Source organism: Penicillium cataractarum (genome assembly GCF_028827025.1).
Source record: "Penicillium cataractarum strain IBT 29864 chromosome Unknown utg000009l, whole genome shotgun sequence".
Classification (NCBI taxonomy): Eukaryota; Fungi; Ascomycota; class Eurotiomycetes; order Eurotiales; family Aspergillaceae; genus Penicillium; species Penicillium cataractarum.
Genome location: NW_026622745.1, coordinates 1,965,827 through 1,985,820, shown reverse-complemented (window position 1 = coordinate 1,985,820; position 19,994 = coordinate 1,965,827). Strand labels below are relative to the sequence as shown.

General features: G+C 51.0%; 7 protein-coding genes across 7 annotated transcripts; 3 read left to right on the top strand and 4 right to left on the bottom strand.

Annotated features, from left to right (window-relative positions):
• Window positions 1-699: 699 nt before the first annotated feature.
• On the bottom strand, window positions 700-7,269 carry cch1 (calcium channel protein CCH1; the record flags this gene model as incomplete). The annotated part of the gene is made up of 3 exons (XM_056704228.1): window positions 700-1,710; window positions 1,789-5,562; window positions 5,662-7,269. The coding sequence occupies 3 exons, from the start codon at window positions 7,267-7,269 to the stop codon at window positions 700-702; spliced, it is 6,393 nt and encodes a 2,130-aa protein (XP_056550188.1).
• Window positions 7,270-8,222: 953 nt separating this feature from the next.
• Window positions 8,223-9,611, bottom strand: N7496_011314 (uncharacterized protein; the record flags this gene model as incomplete). Its single annotated transcript, XM_056704227.1, has 4 exons — window positions 8,223-8,775; window positions 8,874-9,019; window positions 9,078-9,434; window positions 9,561-9,611. The coding sequence occupies 4 exons, from the start codon at window positions 9,609-9,611 to the stop codon at window positions 8,223-8,225; spliced, it is 1,107 nt and encodes a 368-aa protein (XP_056550187.1).
• A 670-nt stretch (window positions 9,612-10,281) lies between these two features.
• On the top strand, window positions 10,282-11,511 carry N7496_011313 (uncharacterized protein; the record flags this gene model as incomplete). Its single annotated transcript, XM_056704226.1, has 1 exon — window positions 10,282-11,511. One exon carries the CDS (start codon window positions 10,282-10,284, stop codon window positions 11,509-11,511), a length of 1,230 nt encoding a protein of 409 aa, XP_056550186.1.
• A 497-nt stretch (window positions 11,512-12,008) lies between these two features.
• On the top strand, window positions 12,009-13,081 carry N7496_011312 (60S ribosomal protein eL6; the record flags this gene model as incomplete). The annotated part of the gene is made up of 3 exons (XM_056704225.1): window positions 12,009-12,113; window positions 12,509-12,844; window positions 12,929-13,081. The coding sequence occupies 3 exons, from the start codon at window positions 12,009-12,011 to the stop codon at window positions 13,079-13,081; spliced, it is 594 nt and encodes a 197-aa protein (XP_056550185.1).
• Window positions 13,082-14,420: 1,339 nt separating this feature from the next.
• N7496_011311 (sterol desaturase family protein) lies at window positions 14,421-15,436 on the bottom strand (the record flags this gene model as incomplete). The annotated part of the gene is made up of 2 exons (XM_056704224.1): window positions 14,421-14,939; window positions 15,008-15,436. 2 exons carry the CDS (start codon window positions 15,434-15,436, stop codon window positions 14,421-14,423), a joined length of 948 nt encoding a protein of 315 aa, XP_056550184.1.
• A 686-nt stretch (window positions 15,437-16,122) lies between these two features.
• On the bottom strand, window positions 16,123-17,256 carry ksrA (3-dehydrosphinganine reductase; the record flags this gene model as incomplete). The annotated part of the gene is made up of 3 exons (XM_056704223.1): window positions 16,123-16,950; window positions 17,013-17,144; window positions 17,212-17,256. The coding sequence occupies 3 exons, from the start codon at window positions 17,254-17,256 to the stop codon at window positions 16,123-16,125; spliced, it is 1,005 nt and encodes a 334-aa protein (XP_056550183.1).
• Window positions 17,257-17,714: 458 nt separating this feature from the next.
• Window positions 17,715-19,689, top strand: N7496_011309 (something about silencing 10 family protein; the record flags this gene model as incomplete). Its single annotated transcript, XM_056704222.1, has 2 exons — window positions 17,715-17,895; window positions 17,954-19,689. 2 exons carry the CDS (start codon window positions 17,715-17,717, stop codon window positions 19,687-19,689), a joined length of 1,917 nt encoding a protein of 638 aa, XP_056550182.1.
• Between the last annotated feature and the right edge of the window lie 305 nt (window positions 19,690-19,994).

Here is a 19,994-nt window from a genome sequence, read left to right as displayed (position 1 = left end):
GGTAAAGGGCGAAGGGCCGATCTCCAGGACATCTATATAGTCTAGTACCCAAGTACTCCGTACTGTACTTCGTAAAAAGTACGGTTACCCGGATTGTCCAGCCAACCAATAGTAACTTACAATAATGGCTAATAACCTACTTAGTGAACCAGCCAGACCCACCCTGATTTAGCCTCCAAAAGAAAACGTTTGTACCTGGCATGGCCTATCATCCTAGAACTAGTACATGTACATGCCACATTCTATTGAACCTATTATACCCCGAGTGTGATATCGACTCTATCCGAGCAAGGGGAAACTAAAAAAACACAAACCCTCGGGTAAAAAATTGGAATCCATGAAAGAAAAAAATTGGCAAGCCCACGCCGTTGCTATGCAGAATAATGCTCCCAAGGATGCCGGGATCATAGAGGGTAATATACAGCGAAATGGAAATCATCCGACAGGCAAAAACAAGGAGAATAGGCTAAGAAAAAGGAAACAGTGAATCACCTCGAGGTCAAGTCGAGGATGCAAGGAATGTCCAGAGAAGAGAAAATAGGGAATGAAGAGAAGGGAAGAGAGAAAAAAAGAAATGCATACAGGGCCAAGTCACGTCTCGGCTCTTCAGTCATAGGTCTATACCTCCATACGTTTCGTGTCTCGTGGGGAGGCATAAGTCAACATGTACTTTTCGGAGAACCTCTAAAATGGGTCTGTCTAATGTTCGCTCGTTCGATCACCCGATCGTCGCTGTGTGAAACTGCGCCGAATACTCTCACCCCAAGCAGAGTTGTCCAGCGAGTGCATGACATCTTGCACACTAATCGCGCTATTCTGGCGAGAGTGATCGGCTCCCCTGACCGACTCGTCGAGCTCACCAGACTCAAAGGAAACGCGCTCACCGTACAAACGACGCGGAGTCCTTGACGGGCTGATACTAGACCACTCCGTAGGGGTACTAGCACCGGAGGCGCGCCCAGTGAAGCTGGTATCCAAACGAGGAAGGTCGTTACGGCGTCCAGTTGGGCTGGACTCCGCCCGTCGGTGAGAAGTCGACGTCGGCGAGAGCATGGGTGCAAATGGCGAGTCGGGATCTATTTGGTTCTGCGGTGTCATCGCGCCAGTCGCGTGCTCTTCGGGTTCCTCCTCGACAGGATCGTCGACGTAGATCTCGGGCACGGTAAATTGTGGAACAGCCGTCATGCGACTAGATTTCTTGCGGTCGCAAGCTCGCCGGAATTCGCGAGACCAGTAGAGCGTATCGAAGAAGCCAATAACCGTGTTGCGACGCACAGCTTCCTCGACACGTTGCAGTCGGGATCGACGACGGAGGAATTCTTCAAGTCGCAAACTCTTGCTGTCGCTGATGACATTGTAATGCGCGAGAATCATCAAACACTGGTGGAATGATATTCCTCGTTCTGGATCAGCCGAAACGAGAATCTCCTCATAAAAGGTATTTAGGCGTTGACGTCGTTCACGGATGGTATTGACCGGGATGCGATCAATGATACGAGAGAGTTTCTTGAGATCAACGCCCGTCGCAAGGGTAGTCTCGCCATTTGGCCGCAGTGACTGGACTGATTCTCGAGAGCGAAGAGGCAATGCGTTGTGCATCGAGCTCAAAGAATGCACCGATTCGCGAGGAGTCTCTCGACATTGGTCTAGGATAGCTCCAACAGTGAAATCATTGTCATAGATTCGCATGGCAAAAACACCAGAAAGCTCCTAATTTCCAAGTTAGACGATATTCACAAAAGTAGACCAGAGCTTGCGCAAATTGCAACAAAAAAGGTCAAGACCTACCCCAAGTAGCCGGGGGAACTGCTCTTTGGTAATGTAGCCCGATCCATTCGGGTCATAGGTCGCCCATGCCTGCTTGAAGCGGCGAATCTCTTCACGGCTGACCGCATACAGTCCACTGCTGCGTTGATAGACATACGAGAAACTCTCGAAGATGAGCGAAACGAACAGCGAAACGAAAATGTACATGCTGATAATGTTCCACATGATAAACAGTGTCCGAGCCCAGGCGGCACCACCGCAATCATCATCGAGGAAGTTAGAATCATATGTGCAAAGGGGAGGTACCATTGTCGCGAAATCTTCCATAATCTCATTCCACCCTTCACCGCAACTAGCACGGAATAGCAAGATCAGGGATTTCGGTACGTCGCGAAAGTTCATGTTATGGTTCTCCTGGGAGCCGAACTTGGTAAGACCGAAGGCCTGGTTCATGGCAATGCCAAATACCAGGAACAACACGAACCAGGTCGCTAGAAGGTTGCCGATCACCGGCAGACTAGCTGCGGCAGTCTTGAAAAGCTGGTCAAGTTGGTTGTTCCGAGGAATAAGCAACAATGCGATTGAGACGAGGAACAATTTGTTCAACTCAAGCACGACCTGGGTTGGATACGAGAGATCGAGAATGGTCGTGATGAATGCACCAGGCACGGCGAGAAGCGAATAAAGATCCCAAGAGCTTCGACTGAATCGATGCCATCCGAGACCGATCAACCGGATGAGAACGTTGGCAATATAGACGAACATGAAGACGAAGAAACAGATTGTACGAGTCGTCACCCACCAATTAGGCTCGGGGTAATACTCGAGTACCAAAAGAAGCAGGTGCACAACGAGAATGCAGGTCACGAATCGCGCCCATCGCCCATGTTTCTTAACGGCGATTCGATAGCACCATAAGCGCCATTTGTTGCTTCTCTCATTGAACGACCGCTTGGACGGCGAGATTTGTCGAAGCAGCTTCCGCAATTCCAGCCAAGATCGTTGCTCAGCGGTCAAGAATGCAACGCCAGTCTGTTCTGTGTAATTGCGCATAAACACAGATACGAACAGCGTCAAGACGAACACTGCACCCAACAAATTGAAGACGACGAAGAACAACCCATTCTCCGGTGCACTTCCGTCCTGCGGTTGCAAGCCCTTTCCAGTAATCTGCATCGCGCTATCCTGTACGTCGATCCAGCCTTCCTGAGAAACAATCTGGAAGAGAATGAACAAGGCATCGCCAAAGTCATCAAAATCGTAGTATGGATTTGCTGCGACTCTCGGAGCCAATACATCCCAATTGTAGGGAGAGCTGGCATACTCGCCCACACAGGCCGTCAAATTCCCCACAAAGTTGCCATCGTTGCACGAGATCATCTGTCCGTTAAACAAGTTGACACTGTAGATGGCAAATGGAATGAGGAAACTCATCGACACGGCCGCCGCGGCAACGACCTTCCATCCTCCGACAATGATGACCGAATGGAAAGTGTCCTTGGCACTGTCAGAGACGTTAAGCAAACGCAGAGCCCTGAGCGCTTTGAAAGCACCGATGGCCCGGGAAACGTTCCAGTCCTTCTTTATGGAACTGCCAACATTGATCCACAGGGTCAACAACACGACACCGTCGATGAAACCCCAAGAACTGCGGAAGAATGCGTTGGGTGTCCAGAAAAAGCCATCGGCGATGACCTTGATCAGTGCCTCGACCGTGAAGATAACAGCGAAGCTTAGATCAGTGTATACGAACCAGTTGCGGGTGGTGCGGAAGTATTGTCGTTGGTACAGTGGTGTGGTTATACAAGCAAGGAGCACCATGGCTACGATCGCCGCGTAGATGAAAGCCGAGAACGCATACCACACCGGTTTATACGGATCAACACCTTCAACTCGCTGGTTGCCCCGTCCAGGGCCGACAATCTTCTGGCAGAGTCTGCGAGCAGCGCTTTGTGGCGAGAAGATGAACAGCGACTTGTTGTAATTGGGATGCTTGACGAGGTATTCTCGCTGCGCGCGCTTTCTGGCCTCGGCAGCAGATGCGACTTCCCTTGCCATAGTCCGCGGGTCCAATTCTTCATAGGCTCGTGAAAACTGCAACTTGGAGTAGAACGGGTTTGGTTCCCGGCCCAAGATGAGAGAGGTGGTCTTTGTCCATAGTCGAGACAGTGCGCCGGGCTCGACGGCTTCTTGATTCGCACTATCCGGGATCATCGTATTTTCTCGGCGTCGGTTCGCGTTTTCGGCCTCTGCATTTTCTTGCTCTTCGTCAAGGAAGTCGCGGACGACAGCATCCTTGAGAAGCATTTCCATCGCGGCAGGACCGTGGTCCAGGGGATCTTTGTAGCGATCTGAGTCTCTGCCTAGACGGAGAATCTTAGAGAGAGCAAGGTTGCCTCGCGCATTTCCACCAACATGCTTCTGTTCCAGAAACGCCCGCACTTGCTGCATTCGCTTCTCATCTTCTGACACGTCAAAGCTCTCTTGAATGACAGCAATGAACATATTCAAAATGATAAAGTTGGCCACAATGAACCACAAGATAATGAATGCAGCAGAGATCCAAGCGGTATTAAAAGACACTGTGTAAGTGGTAGCATTGTAGAGGATGTCTGTCCAATTCTCACTCGAGAGAATTTGGTACATTCCCAAAAACGAATTGTAGATGTCAGCAAAGGTGACGCTGATTGCATTGCCATCGGAGTCTTGGGGAGGAATCTGGCTTCGGAAAAGTTGGGTTGCAAAGATAGATGCAAGGAATGTCATCAAGAACAGGAAGAAGATGAGGTTAAGCAAACCAACAGTGTTTCGGAAAACAACCATGATCAGCTTCCTAGTGACGGAGAATGCCAGGACGAATCTGTACACTCGAAGAATCTGAAAAAGGGTGAGAACGGTGTAGGCGCGTCCTGAATTATGAATCGGAGGAATCTGAATGACGCAGGTGACTACCACGAGGAAGAGGTCAAACCAATTGCGGCGTTTTCGATGGAAGACACGCCAATCTGATGCAAATCGCAGGATAATCTCAATCAGGAAGACAAGAGTAACGACGGTCTCGGTGTTGTCAATGAATTGAGCCCGTTCGCCCGACATGGTGGCACTTCTCAAAGCTTGGACAACCAGATCAAAGAAGATGAGACACACCCACAGCCACTCGGTCTTATCATAAATGCGTTTGAGCGAGTTGACCCTCCGTTGTAAATTTTCATCGCTGTCAACCGCATCGATCTGTTGGACGGCGAACGCACTGCGCTTGCTTTCTTCACGAATCACCTGGAAAGAGTGGGTAATGACCGCAACGAGCAAGTTGACCAGCCACAAACTCAGGATGACCAAACCGAAAGCAAAGTAAAGCGCTGTCGCGAGATAGTCACTATCGGTGGTAGAGTAAAGGAGGTCGGTGAAGGTGTTGGAACTCATGATGACGAAAACCAACTCGAGGGATTGCACGATATTGTCAAAGCTCTGTGTTCCATTGTAAGGGTTTTCCCCTTCCATGCACAGGGAGCCTTGTGGACAAAGGAACCCCTTTGCGCTGGAGGTGGAAGGGTTGCCCAAATGATCAAGCCAAGGCATTTCCGCTCCAGTGACATTGTCAAGATATCCACCACAGAATTGACTGCCGGACGAATAGTTATTCTGGCCTTCGGGGTCGATCCAAACACAAGTTCGTCTGAAACTGGACTTGAAGCTTTGAATTCCAACGATGGCGAAAAGAAGCCAGAAGAAACCGATAAGGAATGCGACATGAACCAGCAAAGGAGCAGCCCGTTTCAAACTTCGAAGAATTACCTATAGAGTATACCAGTCAGTGATAGATTCGTAAATTTCCAATAACGCATGAAAAGGTAGAGAGGAAGAGTCATTGCTCTAAAATATAGGGTGCCATACAGATGTGCCGTTCGTGAGGGCGAGGAGACGCAAAATTCGAAGACAACTGAGCATTCGGAAAATGTACAGCTGATGCGTTGACTCCACGCCCATTAAAGAGAGAAAGAAAGAAACCCAAAATGCCACGACGGCCACGAAATCTAATCGGTTAAACGAGTGTCGAAGGAAAGCTCGATGCGCAAGTCTAACACGGCGCTTATGAAGAGGATCTTCGTAATTACCAGCGTTGGGGTCTAATGCATTCATTCCGGTGAACGACCGAAGAATAGACCCCTGCGGTTCTTGCGGAAGAAACGATACTTTTTTAGTGGTCGCTTGTCGATGAGGCGTGATCAGGTTCCTGCTCTTCTCCGCAATGGCTTTGCGAATGCCCAAAGACCGATTGAGAGTACTGTACTCTGCTGGGTTAAAAATGAGGCCGGACACCAGAATTTTGGCAATTATTTCGAGGGTATAAATGGCGAAAATGACGAAGAAAATGTAGTCTAGCGGGCTGCTACCCCATCGCACAGCTAATGGTCGATTGAAAACGGATTTTGAGGATTCCACAATGAGCAGGATGGTCTGGATGATAATAATGACGAGAATGAAAGGTTCCATGACTGGATGAACGAGAATATCACACAGCCAAAGTCGAACTGGGTGATCCGGTCCCAATATACCGAGTGACCTGCCTCGGAATGGGTTGTTTCGATATCGCCAAAGCTTCGATGATGATCGTTTTTCCCGTCCAGATGCATTAGGTGAAGGATCATGCGCGTATTCTGGCATTGCGGGAAGCATCGGAGGGCCTTCGAGTCGCGAATTTTTGTGAGACTCCTCCCTCTCAATAGCCTGTTCTATAACTTCCGGTTCATTACTCAAGTTGACCACACGTTGCGACATGGATTTCACCATGGAGCTGGCTCGTTGTAGAGCTCCGCCAGAAGCTGAGGGGGACAGAGAGCGAGACCGGGCACTGCTGCCACGGCTTCGCGACAATCCTTCCTCGAGATGTGGCAGATCATCACCCAGTCGCGCTCCATGTCCAAAGTGTACAGAGTGAACACCCGTGTCACTGCTCTGTCGGCCCTCTTCCCCGGAGGCGCCGCTAATAGGTTGCAAATATCGTGGATCCGTCAATCGTGCGGTGTCATCTTCGTCCTCGACGTGTGGAGGCATGTAGCCATCGTGGTCGTGAGAAGTATAGGCGTCCAGCGGCACATTATCGAGATCGGAAGCAGCGTCGTTAAAGTCATGCATCGACGAGGGCCCGGCTGTCGCTGTTGTTTGGTGTGAGTCGTCGAAAGTTGCACCAAATGACATGGCCTGCGCCAGGGCTTCAGGAGGGATCTCATCGGATTCCGGGCCGCCATAACGAGTAGGTCGAAACGGATTCCTGATCGCGCCGACTAATTCAACGGGGGATTCTTCGGCCACGCTCTCATAATGCCTCCGCGACCCTCCTCTCATCAATGACCGTCGAGAGAAAAGACCACTCGCCGCACTGTTGGCACGACCTCTGCCGCGTTGTTCGGCGGGGCCCTCTAATCTAGAGAGGTCTTGGAGGGGAATCTGGTTTGCGGACGGACTGTCATGGTCGCCAGGCGTCTGGCTATTCGGCGCCATCGTCAGGCAGTGTCAAGGATTACCGGATCGGAGACATCGCAGGTCGTGCTGTTCACATTCGTTCGGCAAGGCAGGGGGGTTGGTTGGTTCGAGATCACCGGGAGCGCGAACGATAGAAGTGAAAGATTGGGAGGGGAAGGCGGGTGGCTCCCGTTGATCAGGGGAACGAAGGCGATCCAAAGTATGATTGTTTGCGTATTAGGAGAGAATTCAAGGGCGAAAGATCAGAAGTGTGAGGGGGTCATGTCGCCAAGAGTCGCGCAGCGCAATGGGGCCGAGTTAGCAGCTGAAAGATGGTTTAGTTCAAAAAGAGAGAGACCCGCCGGTCGCAAGATGAACAGAGCCACGGGAAGTGCTGGGCTGGTTCGGCTGGTTGTCATTGGCCCGATGCTCGACGGAAGGTCGGACTTGACATCCCTAGGTCTGAAACACTGAGATGGCCGTGTCTTAGTTACGATACGACTGCTTATCCATCTTGGTTATACTTCTCCGCTATCTTGAAGATTAGCCTCTGTGGCTGAGGGGTGCACAGCCTGTTTTATCACTGTAACCTAATTGTGTACAGTAAACTATATATCCAGTATCTCCATAACCAGAACTAGTTTACAAATGTACCTATTCCTTACACTCTACACCAGCCTCGGGCTGTTATTCGTCTGATCCGCGTCACTCCGATGGGAAATTACCTCTTCCTCTAGACGCTGGGCGGTCTACGCTAACTATCGTAGTTGCTGACGAGGCCATGGGCAAAACAGTGTTGCCTGGTGGGGTCTCCAGTTTACCAAAAATAGGCCCGTAGGGCCTGCAAGGAAACAACATTCTGGATTAAATTGTTATCACAACGATACTACGATAAATACTACGTTCTCTGAAAGTAGGGTATAGTATGTATCATGTATGGGGGGTGGTGTATTTCAAAAGACTTCCAAATAATAATGATAATAGTGAGCTAATCAGTCCGTTTCCATTTGACCCGACTCATCCTTCTGCTTGACATGTTGCCGAACGCCGTCCAGGAACGCTTCCACCGCGTCACCCCCACCAAGGGGTACGCCGCCACGCCGCATAAATCCGCCATTGGCTACGGGAATCTGCAGGGCCTCGCTAATGCTGGGAAGCCCTCCATCTCGGAGGGCCACGGTAAGACTGGCTAAACTTTGCATAAACTGGGGGGATCGGAGAACACGGCGAAGGATATCTTTCTTTTGGGAGAGTTCGAGAGAGAGTAGTGCCGCCTGGGCAAGTTCGGGGTCGGTATCGGCTTCCGCAGCCTCGGCATTGCCCTGGGCCAGCAGAAGTAGTGCCGGTGGGAGGAAGCTCAGAAGGTGATCAACGGTAGTATCGTCGGCAGTCTCGATGAAAGGGAGAGTAGTAGGGGGAGTAAGCAGGTCTTGAAGTGTCGTAGATGGTCGTTCGGGGTCCTGGGATTGGCCTTGGCTTTGTTGCCTACCACCCAGGGACCGCAAGAAGTCTTGAACTACCGATGATGGGTCGCCCGAGGAAGCACTGGAGAGAGAGAAAGAAGGACAATGGTCAGACTTGTGTGTTCTTGGACAGATGCCCCAAAAGAAGAGATATTGAGGTTGTCAGAGATATGTACCTACGCTCGTCCACCATCGGCACCGCCCTCTCGGGATTCCTGTCCCTCCTCGCGGATATCACCTCCCGTAGCATCCGGGCCAGCTCCACCACTGCTTCCGCCGTGATTATGGTTGGGGTCATGGTCCGTTCCTTCCACATCCTCCATAGTCTCGTCGTCATCGCCACCAAATGGCCGCCGGGGGGAGGTTGGCGATCTCGTGCTCAACATCCACATCCTCGCCCTGCAGCAAGACATCGACAATCTCACCTAGCTTCAAATCCCGGGGGCTGAACCAGCTAGGGTCACCACTCTCGTGTTGGGATTGAGACTGCAACCAGAAGAGATAGCGCTGGGAGCTGGAGGAGAACTTGAGAACAAACACGCGTCCATTTGTAGCGTCCTTGCCCGACGGTTTGTAGGGAGTGAAGCTTCCATCTGAAGGAATCATGACCAGATCAAGATCGGGCTCATCGAGAGGAGCATTGCGAGGGCGCCAACAGAAGTGCATCAGTTCATCTTCGGAGTAGAGATAAATGTAACCGGGAGTCGGCTTAGGCTTCACGGTGGCGGGGGAGGAAGAGCCCTAGAGCGGGGGAAAGTATTCGGGTTAGTTGTTTCTCATCTCCATTGTGTTGATTAATGGACACTGGGTGGAGTGAATAGAAGGGAAATAATTGAGCTGTTGAGCTAGGGCCAGCAGTCGACATACATCAAAGTCGCAGATACCTGCTTTGAAGGTGATGATTGGAGCTATCGACATGGCGGATTAGGGTGATGCTGAAGCTGACAATCTCTGTGGATGGATTAAATTTCGTCAATCCACACCAGGTAAGCGGGGAGAAATCAAAGAGTGGTGGAGGAAGGGAGTAGCACTGCGGAGAGAAGCTTGCGGATACGTCAGTTGCTGGTGTTTGTGTTGAGCAGCTGACTTGCATCGGGGGCGGTTGCGGGCGACCGTGATTTCCGCCTGAATATTTAGGCATGAAGTATGGCCTTGTGGCCTGAATGGTCGACAAGGCCTGTGGGGCCTGCGGGAGTTGAAGTACTTCTCCCGTCATATCTTGGAGAGATTGATTGACATTGATCAACAAACTACGCGATGAAGATCAAACTAGCGCTGACTGCCCGGAAATGGGATTCTGAGTTTTTAATTAGCCCTATGATAAGTCCAACAGTGACACAGGTGACCTCATCGAAACAACTGGCCTGCCTCTCGCCTTCGGGGTATGTTGAATTGTCCGAAAAAGCCGCAATTGTCCGTGTCCACTCAGAGCCCTGTACTTTACGAAGATTACGAGGTATATAAGGGCTCATCTGACTCAAATGTTTCCCGGTATATATCTACAGCCAAGTCCTTTCTCTTTGCTCACAGCACATTGTTCATAAGCAACAAACACGAAGAAACGCACCGACGGAACCAAGTCATCCTCATGGCTCCCTTGAAAGTCCTCATCTGCGGCGGTGGATGTGCTGGTCCAGCAGTAGCTTTATGGCTTTCTCAAACCGGTCACCAAGTCACTGTTGTCGAGCGCTTTCCAATTCTGAGATGCGGGGGCACGCAAATCGACCTCCGAGGTGCAGGCATCGAAGCCGTCAAGCGCATGGGACTGCACGAGGCTATTCAGAGCAAACTTGTCGACGAACAAGGCATGGCTGTGGTGGACGCCAAAGGCAATGTCAGAGCTACTATCATGGCCAACAAATCCGGTCAGGGCGCCCAGACCTTGACGTCCGAATACGAAATTATGCGAGGCGACTTGGTGCGCATACTCTATGAAGCAACCAAGCATAATGTACACTATGTCTTCGGCAAAACTGTCGACAGCTTTGAGCAAGATGACAAGCAAGTCACCGCTTACTTCTCAGATGGCTCCTCGGATACATACGATCTCCTCGTCGGTGCTGACGGTCAAGGGTCCCGTATTCGGAGAGCGATATCGTCTCCAAACAGTCCTGACCCCTACTACCAGTTGGGGACCCATGTCGCCTACTTTTTCATTCCGCGCATTGATTCAGACACCAACATGATGTCAGTGTACAATTGCACTGGAGGACGAACAATCATACGCCGAAGCCATAGCCCGACTGAGACACAGGTCTTGCTCTTCCTGAAGGACGACTCCCCAGAAATGTCAGGTCTCCCCAAGGCTTCCGTTGAAAAGCAAAAGGCATTTTGGTCTGGACGATTTCGCGATGCCGGATGGGAGGCCGACCGATTTCTTGCGGGCATAGAATCCACGGATAATTGGTACTGCCAAGAAGTTATGCAAGTCCGCACAGATACGTGGCATCAGGGACGAGTGGTGCTTCTTGGAGATGCTGCTTATTGCCCATCGCACTGGAGTGGAATGGGAACTTCAGGTGCTCTTGTCGGGGCATATGTCTTGGCTGGAGAGATCAATCAGCACACGGATGATCTCCCTCAAGCCTTTCTGGAATATGACGAAGTCCTCAGACCCTACGTGCATGAGTGTCAAGACGTGCATCCCTGGTTGATCAAGTTGGCTTTTCCGGAGTCCTGGTGGGGAGTTGCCATTCTCCGATTCATCTTCCAGGTGGTGTGCTTTCTTCGTCTTCCCGAGTTGATGTCGAGATTCTCGACTGAAAGGGATGGGGGGTGGCAGCTACCTGATTATCCCGAGCTTCGGGGGAATCAGTGATGTGTGAGAATATTTCTGCGTGTCTACAGTTGTAAAAATATGTAGAATCTCGTCTATAGTACAGATAGTGTTAATGATAATACTCTACTCACCTCCGATGACCTCATATGGAACATGGTGACAAGTAGTCCAGCCTGCGTACTATCAGTACCATCATGATTAGGAGAAAGTATTTCTTGAGTTATCTTCATCATAGTCTATTTTCAAAAGCTATAGATGTAAGATGTAGTCTACTAATAATTAACAACATGCTAATAACCATTTGAATGTGTTGTGGTATACATCTCCAGGCCTGGACCCACCCAAACCAAAAAAAGCCGCGATAACCAGCGCGATAGCTCGATGAGTCAGCCCCGTCGGTTCGGCTAACCCGTATCACGTGAGATAGGGCTTCCCCTTCCCACAAACCCTCTAACTGGACTCCACTGGCAAGTCCGCACATCAACCTCCAACACCAACCCCCCAACCCGACAACCACCTACACCATCTTCGTCACCATGTCGGACGGCCAGACGAAGCAGTTTGGAAAGGGCCAGCGGCTCGTGCCCGCCCAGAAGGCTCAGAAGTGGTACCCCGTGGACGACGAGTCGCAGCCTAAGAAGGTCAGTGAACGACCCCGGGCAACCTGCAAATCCGATACACATACACACAAACTCGAGGAGGACTACGGGGCATGCGAGGTTTCGCTCGGATAGATGCGACAACAATTCGCGCCGGATTCTGTTTCGAATGCAATTCGTGGGAGAGAATGTTCACCACCAAGCGACAATTCATTCCAAACGAGCCCGGTAGCAATTGATGGTCACAAATTTACGACGAGATCTTTTCACTCTCGACACGCATCGCACGCACCAAAAGAAAAGATCGAATTGCATCGCATCCGAGCGAAACCGACCACGCCTGGAAACTCCCCACGAGAGAAATAATCGAATTGCTGGGGAACCCAAGCACACAACACACAACAGTCACTAACATCCGCTCTTTCTGTGCTCTACAGGTCCGCAAGTCGATCCGCCCCGCTAAGGTTCGCGAGACCCTCCAGCCCGGTACCATCCTGATCCTCCTCGCTGGCCGCTTCCGTGGCAAGCGTGTCGTCCTCCTCAAGCACCTCGACCAGGGTGTTCTCCTCGTTACCGGCCCCTTCAAGATCAACGGCGTTCCCCTCCGCCGTGTCAACGCTCGCTACGTTATCGCCACCTCCAAGCGTATCGACATTGCCGGTGTTGACGCCAAGACCCTCGAGAAGGTCTCTACTCCCGACTACTTCACCAAGGAGAAGAAGGCCGAGAAGAAGTCCGAGGAGGCTTTCTTCAAGCAGGGCGAGAAGCCCGAGGTGCGTTTTTCCTACTCGAGATTTCTACGGGTATTTAGTCTGAACGTTCAAAACTAACGTACATGTTTTTTTCTCTCTCAACAGAAGAAGAAGGTTGCCTCCGCCCGTGCCGCTGACCAGAAGGCCGTCGACCAGTCCATCCTCAGCAGCGTCAAGAAGGAGGAGTTCCTGAGCAGCTACCTCGCCACTACCTTCAGCCTCCGGAACGGCGACAAGCCCCACGAGATGAAGTGGTAAAAAAGTGCGATGCGGCGGCCGCGGGTTCGGTAGATAGTTGGGGAGGACTCATCTTTCAAGACGAGGGGCGGCTCGATTGCACGTCGGCAACCCTTTCGCGTGGCGGGAAGGGGGAAAAGGTTTCATGAATCATGTAAATCCCACAAACGGATTCCGTCTCTACACATGCTTTTTCGCTTTTTCTAGGGATCGGCGGTTTAATACGGAATATCCGGCTGTTCTTTTTTCAAGATGCCCTGTTTTTTTTCCTTTTCTTCCTCTTTCGCCCCGTGGCCGGTCCTGCATGACTCCCTTTCTCTCGCTGGCTTTCTTTTCTCAATGTCTTCGAGGGTTTGGGGGGATCAGCCGTGTGAAGAAAGACTTCCAAACAAAAAAAGATTAAAAAATACCTCGCTCCAGCCGTCCGGCTGGGAATTTCTCTTTCATGTTCAGTATGACATATACACACCTCCCATTTCCAGGTTCAGGCGGCAAATCCAAAAAATTGGGTCTTTTTCATAGAGATTGTTCTGCAGTGCCAGTAAGATATAGAATAGATATTCTAGTGGGCTGATCTTAGAAAAGATTTACCATCTCCATGAATTGAACCCATGACTTCTCGCTCCCTATATACTTCATGACGATGCGCGATGTACAGCCCGCGGCTTCAACGCGATACAGCACGGAGTAAACAACACACAATATATCCACCAGGCTACCTTTTAAATAATTTCTAAAAAAAGGATTATATTCTATAAGATTTAGGGATTAATTTAATATAAATAAAGTATAATAAAAAAGACTTTAAAAGGGAGAAATCCTAGATAGTAGTTTGATATAAAAATCCTCACCCGCCGGGGGCCGCACCTGCTCCACAGAAGCTTCCTCGCAGTTACGACCGCCGAACCCACCGAAGTGGCTACGGGCGCCTAGGGGTTAACCCACTAGACAACCGGGCAGGATCAGTTGCTGACTTCAACTGGAAGTAAATGATCACACCTCAAGCGATTCCTACCCGGTAGACTTTTGTGGATTGTGTAAATAATCTTTACGTGATCGCGACTCCATTTACGAGCTTAAATGTACAAGAATAAACCTTCTCCATATATATCTCCACAACTCCCGCTGCTATCGACGCCCTATCCAACCCATCCATAAAACCCGGAAGAAGACATAGAACAAAAAAAACACGAAGAAAAAGGAAACCGAATGGATAGAACAGAAAACAAAATTCAAGAAGGACCATAAATCGTGTCAAGACAAAATCTATACATCAACATATACAACCAAAGCGCCTCGAACACCCAAGACATTCAATCATTGCCACACTTGCCTGACGCACCTATATCCATTCTACCATTCACCGCTTCCGCCCATTCCTCCGCAAAGTATCAACATGGACCTTCCGGGCATTCGCATCCATAGCCTGTCTCACCTTCTGCCCAAGTTGATGATCATGAGCCTCATTCCGCACATCCTCCTCGATATCAGTTACACCAATACTAGTACCAAGGATCCAGTCCAGAATACCCCATGGTCCAAAGTTACCCTCCCCCAAGTAAATCATATGCTCTTCGTTACGGCGAGCAATGCCGCCCAGGAAGAAGCTTGTCGGCATGAAGGTGTATCCCGAGTATGCGAAGGTCTCTTCGACGGAGACGGCGGCAGTGTAGAGGAGGAAGGTGAGCATGTGGAAGCGGAGGAGCATGGCTGGAAGATAGGTTGGAACGAATCTGTGCGCTAGGTAGACGAGGGGGTGGTCGTAGTGCGCGGTGAGAGGGAAGGGTAAGCTGAGGTCGTGATACCATTCCCGGTGGAGCTTAGTGAGGTATGAGCTCGGATGGTGGAGGGCGTAGCGGTGCATAGTGTAAGTCAAGCCCTAATATAGAATAACAGTTAGCGGAAGTCCAAAGAAGCACAACGAGAACAATAAAGAAAAGAACTTGCCTCTCGAAACAGAAAGCCGGTGAATATATCTTGCAATATCGTCCACGGCGTGGGAAGGCTCGCGGACACCTTGATCGCACTGCGCACGCGCAGGACTCGAGTGAAGAGCCATTCAAGTGTCGCCTGCGTAAAGAGGGCCAGCCCAAGATTCAAAAGCGACCACCCTGCGATCTTGAACTCCTTCAATCGAAGCTTAAACCGCTTCCTACCACCGGGAAGCCCAGCCTCGCCATGCTCCTTGACAACCACCGCGGCAGACGGTGTCAGGACGTCGAAGAGGAAGAACACGACGGATGGTATCACAAAGAAGGCTAGTCGAAATGCGGCGGTGCCGAAGATCTCCACCCGGAGAGGTGAATGCGACCACACTAGTGTGCTCCATGTCATATAGAAGAAGAGCAGGTTGAGGGTGGTGGTGTAAGAGGACATCGTGGGAATGAGGAAGAAGGACAGCAATGGGACAGAAAGGAATGCGCCCATGATATTGAGAACCTCGAAGCGGTTATCGAGGATGTTTCAAATGGTGGTTTAATGTAGGTAATAGACGCGGTTGCAATTGTCGCAGCTTCGAGCGCGTCTCTTGTGGAGATGGGAAAGTCTTGCGATGAGAATGTTGTTGGAAGATCAGGCGCAAACTCGAGATTTGTATAGTCAGGATTTGATTGTTAGGCCGAGCGATTCTGAGATTTGATCAGTTTCTTTCAAGTCATTCTTTCAACTCTGAAACTCGGTCTGGCGCAAAGAGAAATACTGAAAACTGGGGAGGCTGGTGGAGGGGATTCTAACCAACACTACGTCACTCCCCGCATTCCGTGAGCCACTTACAAAGAAATGCTGGGCAATCCGACAGTCGAGTCTAGAACCACAATAGGAATTCAAAGAATGGGAGGGACTGGAATAAAGTTTTGAGTAAACGGAAATCATTGAAAATTTTTAAAAAAAAGTCAATCTATACAGGGACACTAAGAATAGAAATGCCCGGTCGCAGTCGGACAAAGAGAGCGCTGCGTCTCAATCAGACCCAAAGAAGGCAAGGAGACTTGTAGGAAACATGCAGGGTATAATACAAGCACCGACTAGCGAGTCGGAAAAAAAGAACAATACAGTCGTGACAATTAGGACGAGGTCTTGGGAAGTCCGTTGTTCTTGCCCCAGTTGAATGCTTTGTTGCGAAGATCAGGAATAACTTGAAGGAAGACCAGGTTGCTAAGCCAGCTGAGCAGGGTGTCGCCGACGATAGCATTGCGAGGGCTGGCTCCGAGAGCAGTTCCCTTCATAATATTGCCCACAAACATGGTGGTGATCAGATATTCACCACGCTCCAGAGCGGCGATGGTGATCCGAGCGACCTCCTCGGGAGTCTGGGGCTTGTCGGCCTCCTCGAGCTTCTTGGTCAACTCGGGCTTGATCTTCTGCTCGTTGTCAAACCCAGGGCTGAGAATGCCCATGGGGAAGACAGTGTGAATCTTGATATCAGCAGCAGGAGCCGAGTTGCGGTGTCGCTGGCTATAGGCTCCATTGTACATCTCGATCTCCTGGCTGAGGGTATCAGACAAAGAGCGAATGGCAGCCTTGGCCGGTGAGTAAGGACCATAACCGGCGACTGGGACGAATGCGAGGGTAGAGCAAGTGAAGATGAAGTGCCGACGAGGGGTTTTGACCTGCCCACTTGGGGAAATGGGGGTCAGCCATTTGCGCAGGGTGGCGTGGGCCGTGTTAGCGGCAGTCCAGTAGACAGTGTCCATCTGCTGACGCTGGACTGAGAGGGGCACATCGGTAAAGAAACCCGGGTGGCAGAAGCCGGCACAACAGAAGACAGCATCGGGGGCACAATCGTCATTCCAGGCAGTGGCCTCGGAAATCACCCGTTCACATTCGGCGCTATCAATCAGATCCGCGCTGATGTAGTGAAAGCGCTGCTTCATGGGGTTGAGAGCGATGAGCTATGGGGAAGGATTAGCGGAATGGTTGACAGGATGAACGAGATGGAAACATGGGAGTGTACCTTGAGCGCTTCAACGGTGTTCTGAAGCTTGGAGACAGTTCGAGCAACCACAACGACGTGAGCGCCTTTGGCGGCGAGCTGGATGGCGAGAGCACGACCCATGCCATCAGAGCCACCAGTGATCAGGACAGTCTGGAAGACAGATGATTAGCAACAAAGACTTCGTAGGATGGAACCCCCAATTGACAATGCAACTTACTCGACCGTCGACGGGGAACTCGTTCTTGCGACCGAATCCGAACATTTTGGCAACCGTGTAGGCGATAGCGGTGCAGAATAGTATCGATATTCCCAGCAACGGGGTAGAGATATTATAGGGTGGAGTGAATGAGGGAAGTTGAAACATGAGGAAAAGAAGGGGAGAAAAGGAAAAAAACACGAAACAAGACTGGGAGGTGGGAATGGAGGCTGAATGTGGAAGTTGGTGTCCTTCGTTGTTGCTTGCTTGCTGATTCCGAAGCTGGCAGGAGCGTTGAATGTGGTGCCTGTTACCATCCAGGACAGCGTTACCATACCAACCCCGTAGAATATTCCATGAGGAGCTGTAATATTTCCGTATTTCCAATACTCACCACTTTATCGCTGCAAACTGGACAAACACCGACCCGCAGCTTCTGCGCGGGCGGTGAGCGCCGCTCCAAAAAATTATTTTGTCGGTGATCAATCGACGTCGAAGCAGTGAGACAGTACACACAATTCACCATGGGCAAGAAAAGAAAGGCGGGCGGTCGCCCGGCACAGAAAGATGATGCTCCTTTGCGATCAAAGTTTAGCATTGAAGAGCGGTTCGAGGACTCCGAAGATGAGTTCCAGGCCAACCGTGACCAGATTCTGCTGGAGGAAGCCCCAGAAGCCAAGCGCCGCCGCAGAGTTGCAGAGGATGGTACGATAACTGCTCAAATACGGCATTCGATGATGTTGATTGCTGACTCTTCCCATAGAGGAACTACTTCAACCTTCCGATGAGGAGATTCTAGGTTACGAGTCGGTGGACGAGGATGAAGATGATCTCGAGGACGAAGAGGACTACGATGACGATGACGATATGGGCCTGTCAAAGAAGACTCGCGACGCCGCATCTGATGAAGAGGAAGAGGGTATCGCCGCCTGGGGCTCATCCAAGAAGGATCTCTACAATGCCGACCAAATCGAGACCGAGGCAGATGCTTTGGAGGAAGAGCAGGAAGCCAAGAGGCTGCAGCAGAAGCAGCTGCAGGCCATGAACGAGGCCGACTTTGGTTTCGACGAGTCTGAGTGGATGGAGTCTGGCAAGGATGCGGAGGATGACGCAGAGGACAACGGCGTGGTCACCGAAGTTCTCCCCCAGTTGGAGGTCACCGAGGATATGGACGATGATGAAAAGCGCAAAATTTTGAGCTCAAGATACCCCGAGTTTGAGCCCCTCGCCAAGGAATTCGCCAGCCTCCAACCTATTTACAAGGATCTGCAGAAGGCAGCCTCGAAAGCTACTTCGGCACCCCGTGAAGATTCCGATGAACCCCAACCAGCACCAGTGGCTGTGGTCAAGCTCCGCGCCCTGTCAACATACCTTGGTACAATCAGCTTGTACTTTATGCTCCTCACTTCTTCTCCTGAAGGCTCCGACGCTCACGTGCCCCTGTCCCCTGCCGAACTCCGTCAACACCCTGTGATGGGCTCTTTGGTCAAGTTCCGAAAGCTTTGGGAGACAGTCAAGGACCTGGAGATCTCGGAGGTGGTTGAGGTTATCCAGAAACCCGTGAATATCGTTTCACCCGAACCTACCGAGACCGAGAAGAAACCGAAGAAGGCCAAGGAGGTCAAGGAAGTGCCGCAGAAGAAGAAGCTGAGCAGGGCTGAGCGGGCAGCTGAGATTGCACGAGCTGAAGCCGAGGCTCGTCGTGCTGAGCGCCTCCGCCAGACTGAGGCTGGCCTGGCTGATCTCGACGATCTGGTCACGGCACCCACTCAGAAGCGCAAGACGAAGAAGTCTAAGAAGTCCAAGGACGATGACGAGTCAGACTTTGGTGACGAGGGTGCTCTTACGGCACGTGAGGCTGAAGAGAAAGCCAAGCAGAAACGCTCGCTCCGCTTCTACACCTCCCAAATCGCCCAGAAGGCCAACAAGCGCCAAACTGCTGGTCAAAATGCCGGTGGTGACGCTGATATTCCTTACCGTGAACGTCTCAAGGATCGCCAAGCCCGTCTTAACGCCGAAGCTGAGAAGCGTGGTCGTCAACGACCAGACATTGGTGAAGAACTGGGCGGCGATAGTGACGAAGAGGACCACCGTGTTCGCAAGGAACTTCGCAGCGGAGGCAACCAGTCTGGTACCGACGAGGACGAATACTACGACATGGTCGCTGCTCGCTCCAAGCAACGCAAGGACGACAAGAAGGCCCGTGCCGACGCATACGCCGCCGCCGCCCGCGAAGGTGGCCATGTGGAGATCCAAGAGGACATTGGACCTGACGGCAAGCGTGCCATCACATACCAGATCGAGAAGAACAAGGGTCTTACGCCGAAGCGCAGCAAGGATGCACGCAACCCGCGTGTCAAGAAGCGCAAGAAGTACGAGGAGAAGAAGAAGAAGCTCGGCAGTATTCGCCAGGTCTATAAGGGTGGCGAGGCCCGTGGTGGATATGGTGGTGAGCTTACGGGTATTAAGAAGAACCTGGTTAAGAGTGTTAAGTTCTAAAGATGGGACTTTGGGACTGGTTACAGGTCTTTGTTTTACGGATAAAATCTTCTTGTTGTTACTACGGCGTTTACTGTCCATGAGAGAGGCACAGGCATTTGATGTGTATATAAAGTCCAATTTCACGCTTTTGAAGACGCTCCTTGTTCAAGTACCGTAATATAGTCAGGGCCTGCTTTTACTTTTTCGTCCAGTTTATCTGATGAGTGGTTGATCGCGGAGCGCAGCGGAGCAATATACTACGAAACTAGAGGCTTGGTGCGATCTGATTGGTCAGTTCGATTTCAGAATCACGTGAGGTCACG